Source organism: Haliotis asinina, chromosome 6 (assembly GCF_037392515.1).
Source record: "Haliotis asinina isolate JCU_RB_2024 chromosome 6, JCU_Hal_asi_v2, whole genome shotgun sequence".
NCBI lineage: Eukaryota > Metazoa > Mollusca > Gastropoda > Lepetellida > Haliotidae > Haliotis > Haliotis asinina.
The window spans coordinates 57888602-57912927 of NC_090285.1; the positions used below are offsets into that span (position 1 = coordinate 57888602).

General features: G+C 39.6%; 2 protein-coding genes and 1 pseudogene across 2 annotated transcripts in view; 1 reads left to right on the top strand and 2 right to left on the bottom strand.

Annotated features, from left to right (window-relative positions):
- LOC137287355 (cilia and flagella-associated protein 47-like) overlaps nucleotides 1–1746 on the top strand; it is a 69274-nt gene extending 67528 nt beyond the window's left edge. The window contains exon 62 of the mRNA XM_067819610.1: nucleotides 563–1746. Coding sequence (XP_067675711.1) covers nucleotides 563–781 — 219 coding nt within the window. The 3' untranslated portion in view covers nucleotides 782–1746. The remainder of the gene's footprint in view (nucleotides 1–562) is intronic.
- Nucleotides 1747–2715: 969 nt separating this feature from the next.
- On the bottom strand, nucleotides 2716–13747 carry LOC137286444 (nucleolar and coiled-body phosphoprotein 1-like). The gene is made up of 7 exons (XM_067818316.1): nucleotides 13618–13747; nucleotides 12562–12617; nucleotides 12294–12392; nucleotides 8448–11469; nucleotides 7417–7461; nucleotides 6238–6324; nucleotides 2716–5084 (listed from the first exon to the last, which is right to left on the bottom strand). Exons 1-7 carry the CDS (start codon nucleotides 13720–13722, stop codon nucleotides 4932–4934), a joined length of 3567 nt encoding a protein of 1188 aa, XP_067674417.1. The 5' UTR covers nucleotides 13723–13747; the 3' UTR covers nucleotides 2716–4931.
- A 3002-nt stretch (nucleotides 13748–16749) lies between these two features.
- On the bottom strand, nucleotides 16750–19613 carry LOC137286445 (zinc finger protein 878-like; annotated as a pseudogene).
- Nucleotides 19614–24326: the final 4713 nt, after the last annotated feature.

A 24326-nucleotide genomic window follows, 5' to 3' on the forward strand; every position in this document is an offset into this window, starting at 1 on the left:
CTCAGCATGCTCCAGATATGTGCACAGATGAGAGACGTCATCATTTTGCGACAGCAATGGGCACTGCACTCCATGCTTTACATGCATGCGCCCAGTTACACTCATGCCACAGTACCTGCCACAAGCGTTTGTCTTGGCATCCCAACACATCTCTGTACTGCAATTCATGGTGTACAGTGGTGCCAGAGTGTGTGCTCGACGCTGTGCTCATGAGTGTGAATCCCAGATGACCCTAGCTGTGTCCAGAGGTTTCTCAGCACCATACTCATGCTTGTGGGTTTCTCCAATTTCGTAAATTATGTGCAAAACTTGGTTCACACTCTCCTTTTGACAACATGTCGATATACTGTTCAGAGAGGCTACACACCACACACATTCAAGCTGTCCACCGTTAAAATATTCAATAATGCAACTCATCACATAATTCTGTACAATTACAAACTTGCACATTGGCAACCAGTCTCTGACATAGGACTGAAATAATGATGAAAAATGTTTGTAATAGCACCATAGTTAGTGTCATTGCTTCACAATGTATGTATTTCATGTATTCCTTCCTCAGACCCCAGACATGCAGTGGAGCTATGACATTCAAGGCGTCATCCCTGAATATACCCCTCCTCGTGGCAAGTCCTCTCGACCAATGGCAGGCCCTCATCCTGACCCCAGACACCGAGGTGACCGTGTCAACTATGTGCGAGACAACCTTCAGATCATAACAACAGCCGTGTCATCTCCCATCAAGGGAGCTCCTCTACTACGGACACATAAAGTGCTGTGATGAGTGACAGTACCTCTCAAACAAACTTCATCTGTGATATTGCACATAGAGTGCTGTGATTGTTAAAGTCAGTGGAAACTGTTGAGTAATCCTCATGTAGATGAAGATTTGGGAAGCTACATTATGTTTTTAAAGGCTTTAAGATACTTGTCCATTACATTTCAAACTGGGTCTTTTATATATTAGGACTGTTTTCATTACTGGGTTGGCGACGTCAAACATTCCATGTTCAGCTATGTATATATGCCGCTTCAACACATACTTTATATGTAGAGATTCTTGCGTATGAAGTAAAACCAATGTTTTAACATATTTAGTATTTCAGTATTATAATGAATCTGACATATTTTATATTATGTCATGAATATTGTTTGTTTATTCCACTATTTTTTATATCATTGTTGCTGTGATATATTATTGTATAAATTCTTTTGTTATGGTAGTTGCTTTAGAAGTCATTGACCAGTGTTAAGTTATCCAGTATTAAAACCTGGCCAAAAGACTTGGCAAATATTTCTTAAACCTTTTATGAGAAGTATGTATGATGTGGTGTGTCCACTGCGAACATGTCGACACAAAGACAATATACTGACTGTGGACAACATGTATCATATCTTAACATATATATATATACTCTTTTAACATTGTAGATACACAAAGCCAATGAACAATTCCAGAGTGAAATCCTCCTCAGGCTTGTAAAATGAGCAACCAGGTATTAGTCCCCTGTGATACATCCACAAAACCTAATGGTATGTGCCTGTGATACATCAGTGAAACCTATACAGTATCGACCTGTGATGCAAGTATCTGCTGAATGTTGTACGTGTTAGTGTGACTGCTTCCTGTAGCTTTGTGACAGATCTTCATATTCTGGAGTTTGTGTACATCTGTGTCAGTCTTATTTGTTCTCATATATACACTGTCCGTCCAATGATTTACTGAAAAATAAACATGATCAAACAGCCATGCCTTTGTTGAATGTAAATTTAAATGCTGCAGTAGAAAACAGAAAAATGTTATCTGACACAACTGCAAATGTTAGCTTGGTCAATGCATACTTCATGACTTGTCTCATGAAAGCTCAACTCAATTTTTCCCTTGTAGTTACTTTAATTAAAATAAATCGTGTCTCATCTTTTTTCCATTCTGGTGAGAAAACAACCGTGACGTGCCAAGGTGAGATGTTTTTTTGGGTTTTTTTTTAAGTTGGAAATATTAGGATTAAAAATGGACGGTAATGTGTACTGTAAAAATCTCAAGCTGGAAGTAAGTAAGTTGTCACAATGGGCAAGGCAGAAGTTTTGTCTCAGTATCTTTCTATATACACAAATTTGCCCTAACAAAAATTCAAATACATACAATGCATTTGACTGTGCAAATCAACACGTCGTACCCACAGGCCCTCGTGTCACTGCAAGGATTAAAGAGTTTTCTTTAAATGTATAAAAATTTTGTGATGACCCCCAACTTTAAATGCTTCACAGTACAATATACCTAGACAAGACAGGACACTTTGGTGTACCCCACCCACCCTTTGATGATCGCTAGGCTACCATCACATACCACTGATTAAAACTTCATTCAAACATAATCATGCGTGACTGGCCTATCAATCACCACTCATGACGCCCACGCGTTATTTAATGTTACTTCTACAAGTTGATTGAAAGCTGATTTTGACCATCAACTAAACTATTTTGACACAAATGCCAGACGATAGCATGCATCAGCTCATTTTGACCACACCCCGTTTTTATGCGGCCATATCATCCTTGCAATCGTCTGCCATTTGTGTCAAACAAATCGCACAACTAAAATTGTGTCTACCTGAGTCTGTCCAAACAACTGCAATATTATTTTCATTTCTTTCATGTCTGCAAGACTTATCACATGGAGTCAGTAAGACAGGCAATGACCGTCACACACAGACATTTATAGTCAACAGAATTTATTTCGATTTCTTTTAGCAAAATATAGACATTTCCATAACCCAGATATAATCAAACATTAGAAAATGGTGCATAAATAGGAAATATTTGCTGGTACAACAGAATCAGTTAGTGCATTTAAACTTAACTCAAAACTATTTCAGATGAGCAAATTTTACTCAACATAGAATGTTGACTGAATAAAGATATTCCATCGTTAAATGCTTGAAATGTTGAGAATCTACATTTTCTGAATCTCACAAGTGCTGTTCAAACTTAGCAAAACAAAACAAATCATGTTAAGTCCCATTTTTTTTTGCCGAGTTGAAGTCAAGTAGATCCACATAGTTCACAAACATATTTACAAAAACAAAACAAATGACAATAGCAATAATATGATTAAAAATATGCTGCACTAAAAAAAAAACCATCTGACTGAAAGGTATATGGTAATGTCATATTACCATAATTAAGTAACTTACTACACAGGATCTGACTTCTGTTTGATTCTTTTCACACTGACGTGATATCCACAATTTAACTTCTAGTAATTATTATTCAATCCACACTACAAGTTTAGTAAAAGGAGACAAAGAAAACTCAATTGATACACACATTAATGGATACAGTCTATTAACTACATGTATTTTCATATGTCCCATCACGTTACACAGTACTGTTCGCCTATTCTGAGGCTCTATCAGTGTACAGACCATTATCCCCCATACATGGTGCATGATCGATGGCGATTACATCAGCGGCAAAGAAGTTGCATTGTCGACCACATCTTGCCAACAGTGCATGAAAAATAAGCAATACTGACAGGACAATATGGCTCAGATGAAGAATATTCAAAACAAAATGTGGTCATGATATATCTGAACATACTGTACATACAAAGAAATTTGGTAAAGTACTGAAAATACAAACAGATGCTGACATACACTACTAATAATAAGTTAAGCAATACTGTATGTCATGACCACAGTTAACTATTGTCCTGTGAAAATACGAATCAGGCGTCCTGAAACTTTTTTCAAGTAGTAAACTTTGCTTAGAAGCATAATGAGCTGGCCCATGAACAAACTGAGTTAAATGGAGAGAGAATGAGTATGATGACAATGTTTCGTACATGATATCTGAAAGTGATATCATAAATAGTGACACCAAGAATCAGATTCACACATAGGATTCACTTCGGGAATCAAACCCTGATCACTGAATCTGATACCAGTCAATTTCTACACTCAGCTACCCCATCTGTTCTTAATGACATGACTCTTTCAACACGTTGTGGTCAAGACACCAATTTTGTTTCAGGGTGGAGTAGAGGCATGCAAAATGTTTTCTAACCTCTGGTGAAATCCAGGACAAAGGGGCAGCACATCAAGCCCTTAGTGATCCCTCGATTAACAATCATGCAGAGTTTTGCATATTTCAGCAAATTCTCCCAATATCACTGTTAAATAAAGTGGTGTGACTAAGCTGCATGGCAACCTAAACACTGCAACCACTGGGCCACCCCTATAACAACCATGAAATAACATGTCAGTTACAAAGTTCTGAGTGAGTCAATATCCTCCATTTCAGATACATGCCAACCCGTTATCTGGTGAAGGTGGTATGACCAGTAGGTCTGGACATGTTTACTACTGGACAAACATCTATGACACTCACGGACAGCAGGTCAACCGAGAAAAGATTTAACACTGCTTTAAACATATTCCACCACAGCATGTCACCAAATTGTGGTACAAAAGCCTGAAATGATGCAGGTGTCAGATTTGTACCACTTCAGTGAGACACGAGCATTTGTTGTGATGTTAAAAACCTAGAAACAGGTTTGCCCAAATTTCCCACTCGACCTTTTCCATTTTAACATATCAATGTTGGCACCTATCTACATTTGGAACTCTCCACAACTGTTTCAATAAATTTACAAATGTCTGCTTTCATGACGGACATTTCAACAGGAGCATACAGTGATATGCTAATATAAGATGTCACAGCTAAATCTTCAAATCAGCATAAAGTTCTATTTTCATCAGTTGATGTTTTACTTGATCCTGAACATCAATGCCAATCTTCAGCCAGCCTGCTCTGGCAAACCTTAGAGTGAACATTCACGTCTACCTTCCATCAGATAGATATGTCAGTTAAAATCTGACTGCACTCCTGTGTCACTCAAATGTGCAATTAGACAGTCTTCCCTTTTCAGTTTAATCAAACTTGACAGAGTGAACATTCGTGTCAATGGCACCTCCTTTGTAACTTCCTCTTTTCTTCTTTGTCTTCTCATGGCGGAAGCTTTTCCCTTTTGTGAATTTGAGGTCTTTGTTAGCCTTCTCTCCCCATGATCCTTTGGCGCCGCTCTGGTAACACATGATGAACAATGGTTAATACTCAACCCTACTTTCACATTCAACTGACCCGTGAAGGTCCCGGGGTAGAATAGGCCTTCAGCAACCCATGCTTGCCATAAAAGGTGACTCAGCTTGTCGTAAGAGGCGACTAACGGGATCGGGTGGTCAGGCTCGCTGACTTGGTTGACGCATGTCATCGGTTCCCAATTGCGCAGATCGATGCTCATGTTGTTGATCACTGGATTGTCTGGTCCAGACTCGATTATTTACAGACCGCCGCAATATAGCTGTAATATTGCTGAGTGCGGCGTAAAACTAAACTCACTCACTCATTCACATTCAACAGGTTTCATTTCACCGTAGTTTACCAGCTTGCTGCAACATATTCTAGTTGTTTCATAATGGTAAGTAAATAATAGAATGGGTCAGACAAACCAGTGACTGATACTGCCATCAACCATTAAGACAATCACTAAGTGTCACATCCATATCCATTAACAGACAAGTTGTGGCAGACAGGTGCTTGTCATAAGAGGTAACTGACAGAATCGGGGGGTGAGACTTACTAACAGATTAATGCTGACATTCATCACTTGATCACATGGTTCAAGACTCAATTATTTACATATTGACACAATGTAGCTGGAATATTGCTGAGTGTGGCATTAATCAACAAATAAATCTAACCCTAAAATAAAGTATTTGCAAACATTTACAATAAGGAACATCAAGAGGTGCATTTCATAGATGGTAAAGGCACCTGTGAAATAATAGCCAGGATCTGGTGCTTACAAACCAAGGATCATAACTTAGCAAAAACATTGGATTCGAACCCATAATAAGAATATCCTTAAACAACAAGGGATGCAACTCTGCAAATTGCACCATAAAATCACTGCTACTACCCGTTTGACAGTTCAGAACCTGTAGACTTTAAATGAACAAATTCATTACTATATTTTCCTAAACATAAGTTGTGTCTCTTAAAATGACATCGTCAGTTCCTGATACATACTCTGATCAACCACCTGACAAGCATCTAGATTTGCAACTGCATTTGCTATGACTTTCATAGCAAAGTTTTTGTTTTCCTCTATTAAAGTTGATATTCTTAAACCTCAGTGCCCTATGAAATATAGTGACAAACTGTTTCTGATGTTACCTTTGCTTCAAACGAATTGTTGGCAAACTTGGCATCCACATGTACGTCTTCAGCCTTAACACGTCTGAAGGGCTCACTTGTTCGTCGCTGAAAGAGTAATGCATACTGAATGACAATAAAAGGTAAAATACTCTAGTACAAGAATTCTGTACTACTACAGACATGATATAAAGAGGTTTGGATTGGTTTAGACATTTTAACTTAGCAACATTCAAACTATATGACAGCGGCCTGTAAATATTTGAGTCTGGACGAGACAACCCTGAGGTCGATAGCAGGAGCATTGATCCACACTGTGGGGATATGTTCTACGCAATGGGGACATGGTGTCATAAAGCCTGACCACTCGATCCCATTAGTCCCTTCTTATGATTACTGAAGACCATTTCTAACCCGGTTCTTCACAGGCTGATATAGAAATAACGTAGAAACTCCTCTATTCTTACATGACAAGGTGAGATGGTGTGAAATAGGATTCCAAGTCATATCCAAAATCGTTTCACTTATATGGTAACATGTATATAACTACGTATGTGCATGTGGCTGAGTGTACTAGGCTTGTTTTTGTACTAGTAGACTGAGAAATCACAGCAAGGTAAACATACAGACACAGTACACTGATCCTGAGATAACCATGTCTATAGTATAGGCTAGCACCAGACACAGTAACAAGTTGTATATCACCCTTTAACATCCTATTGGCATTGTAGGGACAGGGGCTAAACCACAGCTGTCAACTTCAGTGACTGTCTTGTAGGCTGACAAGCAGTTCAACCACATACAATGCGACCAGACAATTATTACTGTTGTTTGTTTCTGGGTCACTGTATGGTGATCATAGGAATAAGTGAGTGAGTTTAGTTTTACACCGCACTCTGCAATATTCCAGCTATATTTTAGTGGTCTGTAAATAATCGAGTCTGGACCAGACAATCCAGTGATCAACAACACGAGCATCGACCTGCGCAATTGGGAACCAATGACATGTGTCAAACAAGTCAGCGAGCGTGGCCACCCGATCCCATTAGTTGCCTCTTGTGACAAGCGTAGTCACCTTTTCTGGAAAGCATGGGTTGCTGAAAGCCTATTCTACCACAGACCTTCACGAGTCCATAGGAATAAGAACATTCTGGGGAATAGGGATTGGAACAGCTCACCTCTGAATGTTATTCTACATACCTGATGCCCTTTCTGCTTTGTACTGTCAGTATCTGCAGAAGTTTTCTATAAAGAAAAAATAAAATACACAATTTATGAGTTTTTCTTGTGTATTCTATTCACAAGTATCTATAGTGAGGTAAATTAAATGGCAGTATTTCAGCCATATTGTGACAAAAACAAGTTTCAATTTCACAATAAATTATATGTATAGGTTTAGTCCTGGTAAACCTAAGAATGACATTATGCCCTGCCCCGCCCACCCCAACCCAGCGACCCTTGTCTCTGTTCTTCAAAGCAGTCGTAACAGTATGGTGATACTTAAACACAGATTATAGCACTACAATCACTTTGGGAAATGAGACCCTGATACAGGGAAAAGTTGCAAAGTCTGTAAAGGTTTATAAATGACAAATCAACAATGGGGGTAGTACTGAAAAGACTTTCTGATTGATCGGTTGGTGTTTTACGACACAATCAGCAATATTCCAGCAATATGGGACTGGTCTGTAAATAATTAAGTCTGGACCAGACAATCCAGTGATCAACAAAGACTTTCTTAAGTTACTTGTCAATCACTGAGTAGGTATATCAGTGAGACTCCATGTGTGTCAAGCGAGTTTTGATAAGAGTTTCATCTATGGTTTGGAGCAGTTTATAACTTACTTCAAACCATATGAGAGAGTGAGTGAGAGTTTAGTTTTACACTGCACACAGCAATATTTCAGCTATATGGCAGCAGTCTGGACCAGACAATTCACTGATTAAAAGCAGGAGCATCGCAAATGGGCAATGATGATGTGTTAACAAAGTCACCAAGAATAACCACCTGACCCTGTTAGTTGCCTCTTTCAACAAGCATGGGTTACTGAATGCCAATATTCCAACCCGGACCTACACGGGTACATAATGCCAAAACAGTTCAAAGATATGCAGGAGTTCTTCAGACATTCAGACTGTGTTCATAACCAGTGCACTAGTACTGTATCTCAGGGGAAATTCAGGGAGTGCTTTCATGTAGATTACAATGGTAACAACAAAAATACACAAACCTTCACCTGATCCGATGCTGTGGATACACCTGAATCAGAGTTATCAGAGCTCTTCCCATTCATAATTGGAGTTTTAGCTTTCGATTCTGACTCACTAGAACTGTCTGACACTGTGCTACTTGCATCCTTCACTGTCTTGGCTGGAGTAGAGTTATGAGACGTTTTAACACTGGCTTTGGGTGTCTGTTTCTTACCACTGTCTGTATCACTATCTGAACTATCAGAATCAGAGCTGCTATCCTTTGAAGCCTGCTTAACAGGTGTCTTTGTCACCGAGGTAGAAGCCTTCTGCTTAGGCTTGTCATCATCACTATCACTATCAGAGTCTGAACTAGAACTGGATTCAGCCTTTTTGCTGACAATTTTCTGTAAAGGTGTGCTTTTAGCAGCAGGGGTGCCTATTGCTCTCTTCAAATTCTTGCCAGTAGGAGTCTTTTTGACATCAGAATCAGAGCTTGAACTGTCAGAACTGGAAGATTCTTGTTTTTTCGGGGCAATATTTGGTGTTGTTTTGCCTTGGGCTGCTCCTTTGGTTGCAGCTGGGCTCTTAGCAGAAGTAGCTATTTTCTTAGTAGCTGCTTTTTTTGTATCCTCATCAGAACTAGAATCAGAATCTGAGCTGCTGGAATCTGCCTTTTTTGGTGTAGCCTTGGCTGCAGCTGGGCTCTTAGCAGGAGTAGCTACTTTCTTAGCAGCTGCTTTTTTCGTATCCTCATCGGAACTAGAATCAGAATCTGAGCTGCTGGAATCTGCCTTTTTTGGTGTAGCCTTGGCTGCAGCAGGGCTCTTAGCAGGAGTAGCTACTTTCTTAGCAGCTGCTTTATTCGTATCCTCATCGGAACTAGAATCAGAATCTGAGCTGCTGGAATCTGCCTTTTTAGGTGTAGCCTTGGCGGCAGCAGGGCTCTTAGCAGGAGTAGCTATTTTCTTCGCAGCAACTTTTTTCGTATCCTCATCGGAACTAGAATCAGAATCTGAGCTGCTAGAGTCTGCCTTTTTAGGTGTAGCCTTGGCTGCAGCTGGGCTCTTAGCAGGAGTAGCTACTTTCTTAGCAGCTGCTTTTTTCGTATCCTCATCGGAACTAGAATCAGAATCTGAGCTGCTGGAATCTGCCTTTTTAGGTGTAGCCTTGGCTGCAGCAGGACTCTTAGCTGGAGCAGCTACTTTCTTAGCAGTTGCTTTTTTCGTATCCTCATCAGAACTAGAATCAGAATCTGAGCTGCTGGAATCTGCCTTTTTAGGTGTAGCCTTGGCTGCAGCAGGGCTCTTAGCAGGAGTAGCTACTTTCTTAGCAGCTGCTTTTTTCGTATCCTCATCGGAACTAGAATAAGAATCTGAGCTGCTGGAATCTGCCTTTTTAGGTGTAGCCTTGGATGCAGCTGGGCTCTTAGCAGAAGTAGCTACCTTCTTAGCAGCTGCTTTTTTCGTATCCTCATCAGAACTAGAATCAGAATCTGAGCTGCTGGAATCTGCCTTTTTTGGTGTACTCTTGGCTGCAGCTGGGCTCTTCGCAGGAGTAGCTACTTTTTTCATATCCTCATCGGAACTAGAATCAGAATCTGAGCTGCTGGAATCTGCCTTTTTTGGTGTACTCATGGCTGCAGCAGGGCTCTTAGCAGGAGTAGCTACCTTCTTAGCAGCTGCTTTTTTCGTATCCTCATCAGAACTAGAATCAGAATCTGAGCTGCTGGAATCTGCCTTTTTTGGTGTACTCTTGGCTGCAGCAGGGCTCTTAGCAGGAGTAGCTACCTTCTTAGCAGCCACTTTTTTTGTATCCTCATCAGAACTAGAATCAGAATCTGAGCTGCTGGAATCTGCCTTTTTTGGTGTAGCCTTGGCTGCAGCAGGGCTCTTAGCAGGAGCGGCTACTTTCTTAGCAGGAGTGGCTACCTTCTTTGCTGCTGCTTCTTTCGTATCCTCATCGGAGCTTGAATCAGAATCTGAGCTGCTGGAATCCGCCTTTTTCGGTGTGCTCTTGGCTGCAGCTGGACTCTTAGCAGGAGCCGCTACTTTCTTAGCAGGAGTGGCTACCTTCTTTGCTGCTGCTTGTTTCGTATCCTCATCGGAGCTGGAATCAGAATCTGAGCTGCTGGAATCTGCCTTTTTCGGAGTGCTCTTGGCTGCAGCTGGTCTCTTAGCAGGAGTGGCTACTTTCTTAGCAGGAGTGGCTACCTTCTTAGCAGGAGAGGCTACCTTCTTAGCAGGAGTGGCTACCTTCTTAGCTGCTGCTTGTTTCGTATCCTCATCAGAGCTGGAATCAGAATCTGAGCTGCTGGAATCTGCCTTTTTCTGTGTGTTCTTGGCTGCAACTGGGCTCTTAGCTGCAGTAGCTACTTTCTTAGCAGGTGTTTTTTTAGTGTCTTCATCAGAGCTTGAATCAGATTCTGAACTGCTTGAATCTTTGTTACTCTTCTTTACTACTGAAATAGGCTTCTTCCCAATGGCAGCATTACTGGCAGCACTTTTAGGAGCTTCTTCCCCAGAGCTGGAGTCTGAACTTGAAGATTCAGCCTTTTTGGCCTGAACTTTCTTTCCAGTCATCTGTTTTGATGCAGGCTTTGGTGGAACTTTCTTTGGAACATCATCCTCATCAGAACTTGAATCATCTGATGAAGAATCACCCTTCTTGACAACACTTTGCTTAAAAGTAGCAGTTTTGGAGGCTGGTGCCTTCTTCTGGACAGGTTTCTTTGGGTCTTCATCTTCATCATCAGAGCTGTCAGAGTCACTACTAGAGCTCTCAGTCTTCTTCACTGGCACTTTCTTTTGCACTGCAACTTTCTTGGCTACTGTCGCTTTGACAGCTTTCTTCTTGTCTTCAGTAGAACTATCAGAATCAGAGTCAGAATCAGAGGTTCCACTGTCCTTCTTTGCTACCTTGGCAACAGGTCCAGAGGGTGCTTTCTTCTCTTCCTCAGAGCTGCTATCAGAGCTACTACTCTCATGTGTCCTCTTGTTGCCAGCCTTAGGTGTGCCCTTTGCTAAAGTGGGTGTAGCTGCTTTTTTCTGTGGTTCTTCATCACTGTGAAATAATAAATACATAGTTTGGTGTTACCATCAAGGCTATCAATCTCATCTATTCAGGCACCAATGTTGTCACATGGAATCCTAATGAAATTATCGATTACTACCAAGTAGTTTTACAAATATGTAACATCTAAATTTACAATGATTTATTTATTACATCTATCCTTATGGTCATAACCCAAAAAACATTCAAACATATTAATTCTTACAAAAAAATCAAATAACTTGATTTCCTAGCTCTTTACGGACTTTTCAATCTCATGAAAAGCTGTCTTCTTGTCAATGCTCAGCTAAAATACCTAAGTGTATGAAAACCTCATAACCCTACAATTCATAATCAGGATATGTTAAAGAGAGATACTGCTTTCATTTGTCAGAACATGTCTTATACACTTGCCCATAAGAAAGTGAGTTAGTGACTGATTGACGCACTCAGCAATATTCCACCTATATCGCGGCAGTCAGTAAATTATCAAGTCTGGACCAGTCAATCTAGTGATCAACAACATGAGCATCGATCTACGCAATTGGGAAGTGATGACTTGTGTCAACCAGTCTGACCATCCAATCCTGTTAGTGGTCTCTTATGACAAACATGGTTGCCTTTTATATATATATAGTTTTAAGAAGCAAGTAAGTTAACATTATTAATCCATCTACAAGGTCTCCCCTTATTGTATCATTCCAAAATTCGACACCACTGCAGTCTGTATTTCATAATTTTCTGTAGCTCTGAAACAATTATTGACAGGGATGCCAATCTCAATTACCATGCTACCTCATCTTCTAACAGTATTCATGTCAGCATATTTGTCTCACCTGTCTGAGTCTGAATCAGAGTCGGAACTGGAGGAGTCTGGTTTGGACTTTTTCGCCTTGGGTTCTGCAGTCAGGGATAGCTTCCGTTTACCATGGTTACTGCAAAATCAGCATCACTTGTAACACACCCAATCAACAGCATTCCCTTACATCACATTCAACCTATAACTTTCACTTGCACCAAACTCGAACAACTCACTTCATTAAGTTAGACAAAAAGGCAGTTGAAAATGCTAAAAGTATCTGCTTGCGGTACTTAAACACTCACCTTTGCCATGCTGTGTAGAGTTCCTCTAATTTGGGTGACCCAGTCACCTGGCCCTTCTGAAAAACATTATTAACATATTTTCATCAGGTTTAGAAACTTGACACAAAAACTTATTGTTTCTGACACAGGTGAATGTCATCGTTGACAGATAAGAGCACCTGTCTTTACCATATCTCATCTGATACCTTAGCACAGAGATTACGATTCATGTCCTTCATAAGATGCCGGATGACATTATATGTTTAATGTTTTAGTGTTGTATAATTATATAAGAACAGAGTTTCGATGTGATATAAATATATAAGTTACTTGTTCATTTCATCAATTATATAGCATTTAAGTAAATAAAAAGACTGGACTGTTTAAGTGATAAGCAATATTCTCTATTATGTCTAGTATATAATTTTGGACGAAAAATGGCATTTTTGAACTTAGGAAGTACAATATTGACAAACATTATTGATAACAACTTCTGTTATTTCAAAAGCATGTCTTGATTCAGATTCTTCGGTCGGAATCCTGCTTTTCAAAGACTTTGTACTGATACACTGCACTCAAGAAATCAAAGATGTTGAACATTAACCATAAAGTTTGTCAACATTTCAATACATGAAACTCAAATTAAAACGCATTGAACAACTGTCACATTCAATTCACTGGGGAAATTTCCTCATCTCAACGATCTATTCAGATAAGGGTTTTACCTTAAAGAAACCTGTTTTAGGCAGTAGAGTGAAAATGGGACTTCACAGATATGAGGACATATTTAAAATTTCCTACAGACAATGAATTTATTGTTGAAATAATGAGTTGTGGCGTTAGTTTATGCTTCGATGATCAAGTACTCATTTTATTTACAACGTACTTTCACTACCTGCCAACAACAGATATGACAAAACAAAATACTACAACACAAAACAGAAAAGGCAAAATCATTGAAACAAACGCGAACACCAGCCACGTGCTTTCCCAAACCACGTGTTCTACTTCGTGCTTTGTTGTGTATCCCAAAATTATACACACAGGCAAATATACCAGAAATATAATCCGACTTACAATATTGAATTTCTTCTGGAAATATGTCGCAGCATCCTTACAGGACTGCTTAAGAAAATCGTAAACTATATATTTCAGCGCTGCTTTCTCATCTGCTTGCGCCATGATTAAATCGTAAAGAGAAATACCGGAAGTTCAACATCATATTATCCGGGAGAGACCGATTTTCGATGAATGTGCAGCACCAAAACATGAAACATGAAAACTATTTGAAAAACAAGGGTATTGATAGTCATTTCATTTCCACTTTCAGGAAACTGTAGAAATTCCTAATCTTGAATTTCTGATTAAGTGCAATAATATTTTTTCCCTCCGGATTTTACAATCCACTCGTTACAGTTATCTGCCCCTAAGTGTGACGTACCTTCAGTTGGTCGTAGTTTCCACTACTTGTTACACTCTTAGTAGTGCATACGTTATGGCTAGGAATCGATGTTGTTGTTGTTGTTGTTGATGATGAGGAGGAGGATGAGGATGGGGGAGGGCGGTCATCAATATGGGGTGGGGGTGGGTGGGCTGAGGGGTTGGGGCGGAGATGGATTGGGGGAGTGTCACTAAGTTTGCGTATTTAGTGAACTGCATGTGTTGTGCACATGAACTCGGGTCCTATCCGGGTTCTTTCCACCTAAGTGTCTGGACTTGCTGCTCTTTAGTGTCAGCTGTATTGTTCCTATAAAGAGTAGTGTCTTCATGGTCTAGCTGTAAAGGTTCTGGCAGACTAATATAAAACTCTTAGAAAGAATAGGACCCCTGTTGAGATTTGAGAGTAACAATTTGAGTTTGTTTGTTTGTTGTTAACTCCTAAGTCAGCAGTATTCCAGCTATAAGGCGTAAGTCTGTAAATAATCAGGTCTGGACCAGACAACCCAAGTAGAACATCTCAAGCATCGATCTATGCAGTTAGACCCGTGAAGGTCTGGGGTGGAAAAAGTCTCCAGCAAGCCATGCTTGCCACAACAGGCGACTGTGCTCGTTGTAAGAGGCGACTAAAGGGATCGGGTGGTCAGTCTCGCTGACTTGGTTCACACATTATTGGTTCCCAATTGCGCAGATTAATGTTCCTGCTGTCGATCAATGGACTGTCCGCTCCAGACTCGATTATTTACAGATTGCTGCTATACAGCTGAAATATTGCTGAGTGTGGCGTAAAACTAAACTCACTCTGTGCAGCTGGGATAAGAGGACATGTAAAAACTATGTCAGCGTGCCTGACCACCCTTTGCCGTTAGCATGGGTTGCAGTTCTAATCTGTATCTTAAAACGTGATAGTCAAGCAACGGATGAATCACAATGCACTGTTAAAACGTGTTAATGTATTGTTGTGAACGTTAGCCATGTTTAAACCCTTAACTGAACGCCCCGTGAAGGTTCCGGGGTAGAATAGGCCTTCAGCAACCCATGCTTGCCATAAAAGGCGACCCTGCTTGTCATAAGAGGCGACTAACGGAATCGGGTGCTCAGACTCACCGACTTGGTTGACACATGTCATCGGTTTCCAAATGCCCAGATCGATGCTCATGTTGTTGATCACTGGATTGTCTGGTCCAGACTCAATTATTAACAGACCGCCGCCACATAGCTGGAATATTGCTGAGTGTGACGTAAAACTAAACTCACTCACCCTCCTTAACTGAACACATCAACTTGAACACGATTTCAGTTATGAAGACGCTTGGAATTTCATGGGTCCGGAAGCTTTGCATGCAAAATGTAACATGCCTTTCTTGAGAATAATCTTTTTTTTAACATAGAAAACGAATCTCATTTTTGCATCCAAAGTTAATTAACTTCATGCATGATCAGAAAGTAAAACTAACCAATGAGTTCCCTGAGCATGCGTGAAGATCCTGGGTAGACTCTGCCACAACAGGCGACTACGCTTGTTGTAAGAGGCGACTGGAGGGATTGGGTGGTCATGCTCGCTGATTTGGTTGACACATATTGACATACCATCGGTTCCCATTTGGTCAGAACGATGCTCATGCTGTTGATGAATGTATTGTTTGGCCTAGACTGATAATTTACAGACCGCCGACATATATTTGGAATGTTGCTGAGTGCAGAGTACAACTAAACTAAACAGCATTAAATGAAGTAAATTGTGATACACTTTTCCACACAACACAGCGGGTTAATGGATTAAAACCACCGTAAAAAGTTTGCATTCTTGAATATTCTATGAATGAAACTATCAAACAAAGTTTGTTTTAAAACGTTTGAATTAAATGTTGGGCAAAATGAAGGTTTTGTTGACAATACAGTGTGATGAGTTGTGCCATGTTTCTGTTACAGTAGTTGTCTGGGTGATATTGCTCTTTTAAAAAATAGTACTTTCATACAAGCTTTATTTCCAAGGAATCAATCTTTGTGCAGAGTGACCATTTTGTTGTTTTGTTTTACAGTGGTTGCCAGGGTATATTGCTCTTTTTACTAACAAAACTTTCATAAAACTTGATCCTTGAAGTGTCTATCCTTGGACAGAATGTCTTGCTCTGTTTGTCTTACTGTGGTTGCCAGAGTGATATTGCTCTTTTTATAAATAAAACTTTCATACAAATTTCATTCATAAAGATTCATTACTTGAACAGAGAGAACATTGGCTGTGTTTTGTTTTTCTGTGGTTGCCAGGGCGACATTGGGTCATATTACTATGAGTGACCGAGCTATGATGGGTAGACCTAGGGGTAAAATGTTCATCTCTCCCATAAAGTGGTTAGAATTGGTTCTCAGTAACCCTTGCTTGCCATAAGAGTAGACTAACGGGATTGGGTGGTCAGTCTGGCTGACTTGGTTGCCATGACATCATATCCCATTTGTGTGGATTGATGCTCATGCTGCACATCACTAGAATGTATGGTCCATAATCAAATATTTATTTATATTTACAGACCATTAAACAAAAATACCTAACCAAATCATCTTAGAATTTAGAACTGATAAAAAGGTGCTTTATGATAAACCCAGTGTAGACTAAACCTCTAAATATCAACAAGAAGACATGACAATCAAATGATATCACACATAATTTACTGATTCATGACAGTAGGTCTACATGTTTTCTATAAACTATTTCTAACACATACGTACTAGTAATAACAAATTCCAATAATAGTTTTACAGTTAACCCCTACACTATGTCCAAATTCACATGAAACGATCTTAAACAGTCTACATGTTTCCTATAAACTATTTCTAATACGTAATACAATCTTTCATGTTTCTCATAAACTATTCTCTCTCTCACTCACACATATTCTATATATTCAATGCAGAGAAATGATGTGGCTCTTCTGGTGCAATATGCATGTCCACCAATGAACACATGAATGTATGGAGTAGGCATTCTGTGGAACCTTGAAGAAAAACAATGTGTCTCCTGGTGTAATGGTTGTGGTATTACTGCATCAAGGGATACATGGAAGTATGGGGAGGGTTGTCTGTGCAGTTTGAGGTAGCCATGTCATGTTTGTTTCTTGGATTCTGAGTGGGTCTTTTTGTGGGCCCTCAGCTAATGAGGGAGAGTAAATCTCTTGTCACACAGATCACAGGCATGTGCTTTCAGTCCTAGGTGGCTCTTCTCATGATTGGCAAATTAGTGTTTCAAACTAAACCTTTTCCCACAAAAATTACACGAAAACTTCTTCTCCTCATGGGATTTCATGTGAAGATACATGGTAGTTAGTTTCACCATCTTTTGACATATTTTACATTCAGCTTTTCTTGCTTCCATATGAATGACAGAATGGGCCTTCAATACCTTGCTTGATTTAAATGTTTTGCCACAAACAGTACATAAATAAGCTCTCTTATCTAAATGTACAGTGTTGACATGGACACGGAGAGACCAATGTTCAATAAACTGTGCATCACAAAGTTTACACTTGAATGGCGTTTCATCAGTTTTGTAGTTCTCTCCCACATGGCATTCATTGCATGTCTCCCTTCACTGCCTCCACATGGAAAGAAGTATCTGTTGCAATCACTACACGTTATTTTCGATTTTATCTCATGTACACTAAACATATGATTTGTCAAATGATGTGCCCTCTTAAATGCCCTTGTACAGAGCATGCATTCATGTGGCCTGTCTGTGGAGTGGGTGAGATTGTGTTTTTGCAAACTACTACGTTGACAAAATTTCTTTCCACAAATTTGGCATTCATAATTACACACTCCTGTGTGTACATTCATATGTTCTTTCATCACATATGGCGAACTGAACCTTTGCTCACATACTATGCATTTGTGACGAAGTTCTTTGATTTGTCGTTTTCCCTGCACTATATCATGACGTACCTCTATATGTATGGACGTATGAGTTTTAAAGTCACGCTTGCATATGAGCTCTTTCAAACACACTATACATTTGTGACGCTTGACTTCCTTCCTTTGTGGACCATGTTTCTCCACAGCAATATTACACATTGGTGCTGGTGAACATGCTGCACTGTCCTTGGTGGGGATGTTGGCAGCATGCATCTCTGTTGATGTATAAACTGACATCTAGTGTTTGTCAGACCAGTGAGAAGATACTATGTTCAACTGTAGATGCAGTTCATATCCTCAATCTAACACTTTCTTGTTGTGAGCACATGTTCCAGTGGTGGGGATAGAATCAGGCATCATACTTAGGGCAACCTTGCCATCTGTCAGGTACTCTGTGCTCTCTGAAACATCTGAAAAGAAATACCACCTGAGTTCAGGAATTTCATTCATCATGATTGCTTTTGGACAATACACAGCACATACAAATGTAGCTAATGTTGAAAATGTTTCTTCAGCAAGATCGTCCCTACAAGATAGCTGCTGTAAAGCTTCAAAGGTGTCTCTGGAGGCTGTTACAAATGTCTTGAACCAAGTTGTCTTCCCAACGCGAGAAAATCTACCTGTATTATCAGCTCCAGAAAAAGCATGGAAGGCTGGTAGAGTCTTAGCTTTTTCAGCCTCAAGTGATTTCCATATAGGCTCTATTTGTACTTCACCTGATGCCATGCAGACAGATGTCTTTACTGGCAGGTGATCATAATTTGCTATGATTAGCAGGAGGACGTCAATATCAGGAGAGAAGAAAACGAGTTCAGAGTCACAAGAGTTTCGCTGAGATGAACAGATGGCTTGGTAGATCATGAGTGTGTCAGCCTCCTCATGGTTGTTGGACTCAAAGTTGATGCTGCTGTTACTTCTTGTGTTACCCGATACTGCAGTGATGAAGACCTTTGATGAATCCTTGTTGTACTCAATGGTCTTTGTTGCAAGGTACTCTGCAAGGTCATCCTTAGTTTGGTCATGAGATAAGAATCGCTTTAATGTGATGTGCTTGATTTTTGTTTCACAAGTTATTTGGACTGGACTGGATCCTGGACCTGGAATGAATCAGGTCCATAGGTACACAAGAATAACTTCATCAAATTTTCTTGTAAGGCTCACCAGTCGGTTGTTGAAGCACAGACTTAAATCCCTTACTGTCCCCACTGCTGAAGGTAACTGTGTCATCTTCTTAAGAAGAACCGTACCATCAGCTACAGCAATCCTATGCACTGTAGAGTCAATTTGGTTATGTTGAGGGGCTATTTCTGGATCACTGATCATATGGATTTTTCCCATTTCCTCAAGGCAACTGATGAGTTTTGACTTCTCTGTACATTGCAACAACATGCCATCCGGAGAAAAGAATGCTCTTGGTGGCAGCGTGAATTCATAGCTTCCTTTAGCATGTTTCAGGTCAATATCATGACTTGATCTGGCTAAAATCATCAGTCGTCCATACAAGTCTTTTGTTTCTTTCAGGTCCACGACCCTGTCTCAAAGTTTCACTGTTTGCTTCTTGCTGTCAGACATGTAAAGATTGTTGTTTTCCTTCTTCACTGCAGTCCATTGGATGACTGTTCCATTGATTCTTTCTGCAACATATTCTTCATACAACTTTTACCCAGTCTCATCTATGTTCAGTATCTGAGAAACATACTGATCTTGAACATATGCATGTGTTATCAGATTGTGCCGCTTGTCCCCTTCAACAGTAAAAGGATTCCTGTGACCCAGGATAGCATTCTTGGTTTTGTCAACTGCAATGTGGTCCCGCTGAATAACACCTGGTGCAAGGTCATGATGCTCCTTGATTTTAGCTGCTTCAAGACCAAACTGACTGAAGAACTCATTGGCTAATCGTGACAACTCAGGTGCTGCCAGAAAAAAATGCTGTCTTGCATTTGCATTCCGTGATATGCCAACAAGACCAGAGTGTACCTTCATTTGTCTGTTAAGTTGTTCACATGCATGATCAGCTCCAATGGACACTAAGGGGATACGTTTCTTGGAAACAGATATATTTCCATTAGTCAGCTCATTCCATGTGTATGGATGCTTTGACCTCAGTGCATACATATCTGCTAAGTATCGGGGCCACAGTCTTTTGTATTTGATCCAATCCATTGCAAAAAATAGTTTGCTCAGTTCTTCACTTTCCTCTAGATACAAATTAAAGTCTGCATTCCTTGATGCAGCAATGAAAAAAAGAATGTCCCCAACTCGGTGCAAGTAGTTCATCATTGACTTGAACATGGCATGTTTGGACATCTCTTGCTCCCAGGACCAAAATTTGGTCATTAGTCATCCATGGCAAATTTAAGCAGTTTGGAATTTGCATTCTTTGCAGATTCAGACTTTTCACTTTTGTCATCTACATTACAGGCTCTGACAATTTCCTTGGTGAAATCAGAGTAGACTACTTGCAGCTCGGGTTTATTCCTGAAAAACTCCTCAAGTGCTTACAATGCAGTGTAAGAGTACGGATGAGCTCAGAGGCAGCATTTGTAGTGGATACATTTTAGTATCTGTCTAGTTGTTGGACCAAAAACATCAGCTTCCATCCAGGCATCAGCAATTCCAGAATTTTCAATAGACGTACCAAGAGCTCTCAGAGCAGCTATAACAACATGCAACTCACCAAGCCGGGGCACAAACTGTCTTTTCAAGTCAGGACCGGAATCTAAAAGTTTAACAACTTTCTCGTACAGCACCATGTCGAATGAAATAACAGTTGGGTGATCATTTCCAATTGCCAGTTCTTTGAGATTCTGAGCCATGTATCATTACCGTCAGTAGTGTTAACCGTTTGTGTGCAACTTCCGGGAGTAATGGCAAAGGACCCACTCGAGTCATTGTTTGCAATCAGATAGTAAAGAATTGTATGCAGCCCAGCCTGGAATCATGTCAGCTTCCCTTTCTTCCTTCATTCTGGACATTACTGATGCTATTAACCATCCAAAGTGTGTCAAGTAATAGTCTTTTAAAATACCATCTCATTTGACGTCCAGTTTCGTCTCATTTGTTGATAATTGAGGGGTGGCTTTCAAGTCTGGTTTTCTGCCGGGGATCAGCTTTGTATGATAGGGAACAACTGTAAGATTTTGGCTTTCCTGTATGTCAAGAGGTTGTGATATCAGTTCTCCTGAGACATCAGCCATCTGGTAGACAGCAGTCACGGTTCCATGTGTCGTTCCCTTCCCATCAGGTGTGTCTTCTGCAAAGTCTATGTTGTCAACAGCAAAGAAGACAAATGAACCTTTCCGAAGAAACAGTGGAACATATATAAACCATGGAAGTGTCTTGTATTGTTAATTGTAAACCAAAAGTTACTGTGTTCTGTAATCTGATCGGTTGAAAAACATGATTAAATGGTATTAGATTCCCGGAAACTGAAAGACTATTCACCGCATATTGACACGTAAACAATTGTTTTGTTGAGTCATCAACAGTGGTGACGTCATTCAAATCATATTGTGACGTAAAGTTAGAATGACGTCACAAATGAGCAACTCCAGATGCTACCATGAGAACCAGCTGAAACGGCCAGCTGATGACACTTCACTGCTGTGTCCGTATTCGATGTAAACGAGTGCAGACACTAAAACCCTTTGGTTTACTTTTGTGTTTACAATGTCCATAAACTCAATAACACCCGGAAATTGGCCAACACATGATGTTCATCTCCTAACTACAGCATTTGCAAGTTAAGTTTCTAGAAGGAGAGCACGCCTGTAAGGGATGCAGTAGTTGTGGGCACTGAGGAGATCTATTATCGTCTTGTTTCTTGTGTTGTAGTGAACTGCAAGAGCTAATCCAAGCACCTGAGGATTTTCCTTTCCATGTAATCTAAATAGTCCAGACTCTCTTTGTTGCTGATATTTTACCTGTCTCCTGGATTTGACACCATACATGCTATTTTGGCAGATTGTAAGTACAGTTCTGTCAGCAGTACTTGTCGTCACTGCTGAATTCAAGTTTTGTTCCTGCCATTATCCAACGAATGAGAGAGTAGAGTTCAGAAGGAACAGCATCCACAGTACTTGTAACTTGCATAGAAAAGTTACTGTTATCTTCTTTCTGAAAGACCTCAATGCTCTTGTGTACCAGCTTGGCAGAGTGGACTTTATGTGTTTCATATTTTCCATGCTGTGGTCTCTCTCAATAGCACTATGGACCATTTCTTCCTCACAAGCTTTTAGGGAATACAGCACAGCAGGTTTCCGTCTGTCTTGTTGAAGGACAGATATCACACCGGGAAGCTCGGAAAGCATCTTTTCCTTCAGCCACTGCCTTGTGTAGGTAGGCACATGTTTGTCCAACATTTCAACCACTCCAAGCATAGAGATATATGTCTTTTCAATTTCCTCTATTGATAAGAAAGCCTTGTTTGCTATATGCAGGTCCACCAAATAAATCAGTTCAGTTATACATGCAGTTTGAACTGGGTGCTCACTTTGCTTGTTTTCCTTGCTGGTTTCCTGGCGTAGGACATGAAAAACATGACTGGTCCAACAAGTCTTGTGATATCGGACATCAATGGCATGTGTGTCAGTTGGAGTTTAATCTTGTTTTCAGGAAAGGATTTCATGAAACTTCAACTTCATCTCTAAGGTTTGAGCCAGCTTTTTCTGTCCTGACCTTGAAAAGCTGCTGTTGATCATCCTGCTGACAGAAGAAACAAAGATTGTTGTCAAATGGAGCTGCTGATGGTCTTGTGAAAGATAATGCTGAACACTCTGACTGACTTTCATTATCAGAAACCTTTCTTTTCCTTCCCCTCTTGCTGCATGCAATTTAGTCAAAATCCGCAGTTTCATGTTTTCTATTCCTGGCACGTTGTATTTGGTCTTTATTAGTTGCATTGGAATAGCAGCTTCTGTGCCATTTTTAACAGCCTTATGTAATAAGAGTGTTTTCATTGTGCAACCCTCAAGTCTCTGGCAGATATCAACATGCTGTCCATTTTTTAAAGTAGCACGTTCATGTATAATTTCCAACAGGTTTTCATAAGATTCTAATCTTGGTTGGAATACTAGAGGGAATTTGATTTTGTCACTGGTAGCATTTTGACATGAAATACACAAATTCCAGTTAAGGTCCTTCTCATTTGTTGTTTCATGACTATGACTTAGCTGTGGTATTGTTTCCATTGTGATCTGAAAATATAAAAATAACTCATCTATTTTTGCCATATCAACCCAAATGTATTAATTATTCTAAATTAATCACCTTGCAATTTGCAAACATCTTTACAAAAACTTCATAATTGAACCAATTATAGTCAAATCACTACATTATGATCAGTTGCAAGTCAAAATCTTACAAGAAAACAATAGCAGAAATCTTTTACCAAAAAAATCACAATTAATAACAAAAATAAGAACTTTAGAAACTGTAATCACTAAGGGATACAAATACAACACCTAAGTCAATTTTTCTCTAAACTATCTTGCAAAATTTAGATATTTTAATAATTTGTTCACCACAGGACCCTACATTAAACATTGTTCTTGTTGTAATGATCTGGTGACTGCATCATAACATATTAGGGGCCCTTTTAGGGAGGATGTTTTAAAAGCAATGTTGTGGTGATCCAAACCATGTTTTCTTATTTAAATAAACAGATTCTATATTGTCAGAAATGTGGACTTAGTAATATACCTAATATATAACACCAAAAGAAAAGCTTTAAGAGCATATACCGTACGAACCAAGTATATATTATCCCCCAAAAGGGCCCCCTGTGTTGCATACCAGGACAAAGACCAAACACTTGCTTTTCACTTATTTAAACAAATATGTAACACTCTATCTGTATGATAGCATGTCAGATACTATGAACATGTCAATCAGTGAATAACTAAATGCATTAGAAAATATTAAATACATCTAAGAAGTCAAACAATGCTAAGGAGGCAAGTGGTCTCATGTGATAGATGTAATTGATGTCACATTTTGTTAAGTATTTTCAATATATAGACAGATATGTCAGCACTTGAAATGATATTTATACTCACCTTGAAGTCATGCTTGATATCCACTGGGTACCATCGTGAAGACACAAAATGCCTACAAATTGTTCATGTTTTGCAAGTCATCTCTGCCATTTTGACTTCATAGGACAGTGTCACAAAGGGAAACAACTCATATGGTAGTAATCTCCTGCAACGTGCTTCCACTACTGGGAAGAAATTTTGTGGTGCCAACTATAAAGAAATTTTATTCACTTTAAGAGAAAATGAAAAATTGGAAACATTGGGGCTTTTTGTAGAAAGTTAACCCTAAAGAGTGTAAAAACACACAGAGAAACAAATCTCCAAATTTTTTTATGAACAATTAAAAGTGAACATAATGCAATGGACTAATACTGAATTAAATCATATTCCGTACATAACTCAGTA

Excerpts from the sequence above, each read along its gene's own strand:
- LOC137286444 (XM_067818316.1), bottom strand. The coding sequence starts at position 13,722 with ATGGCGCAAGCAGATGAGAAAGCAGCGCTGAAATATATAGTTTACGAT. Across the intron at positions 12,618-13,617 it reads TCCAGAAGAAATTCAATATT|AAGGGCCAGGTGACTGGGTC; the intron begins GTAAGTCGGATT and ends AATGTTTTTCAG. Across the intron at positions 11,470-12,293 it reads TCTGATTCAGACTCAGACAG|TGATGAAGAACCACAGAAAA; the intron begins GTGAGACAAATA and ends ATTATTTCACAG.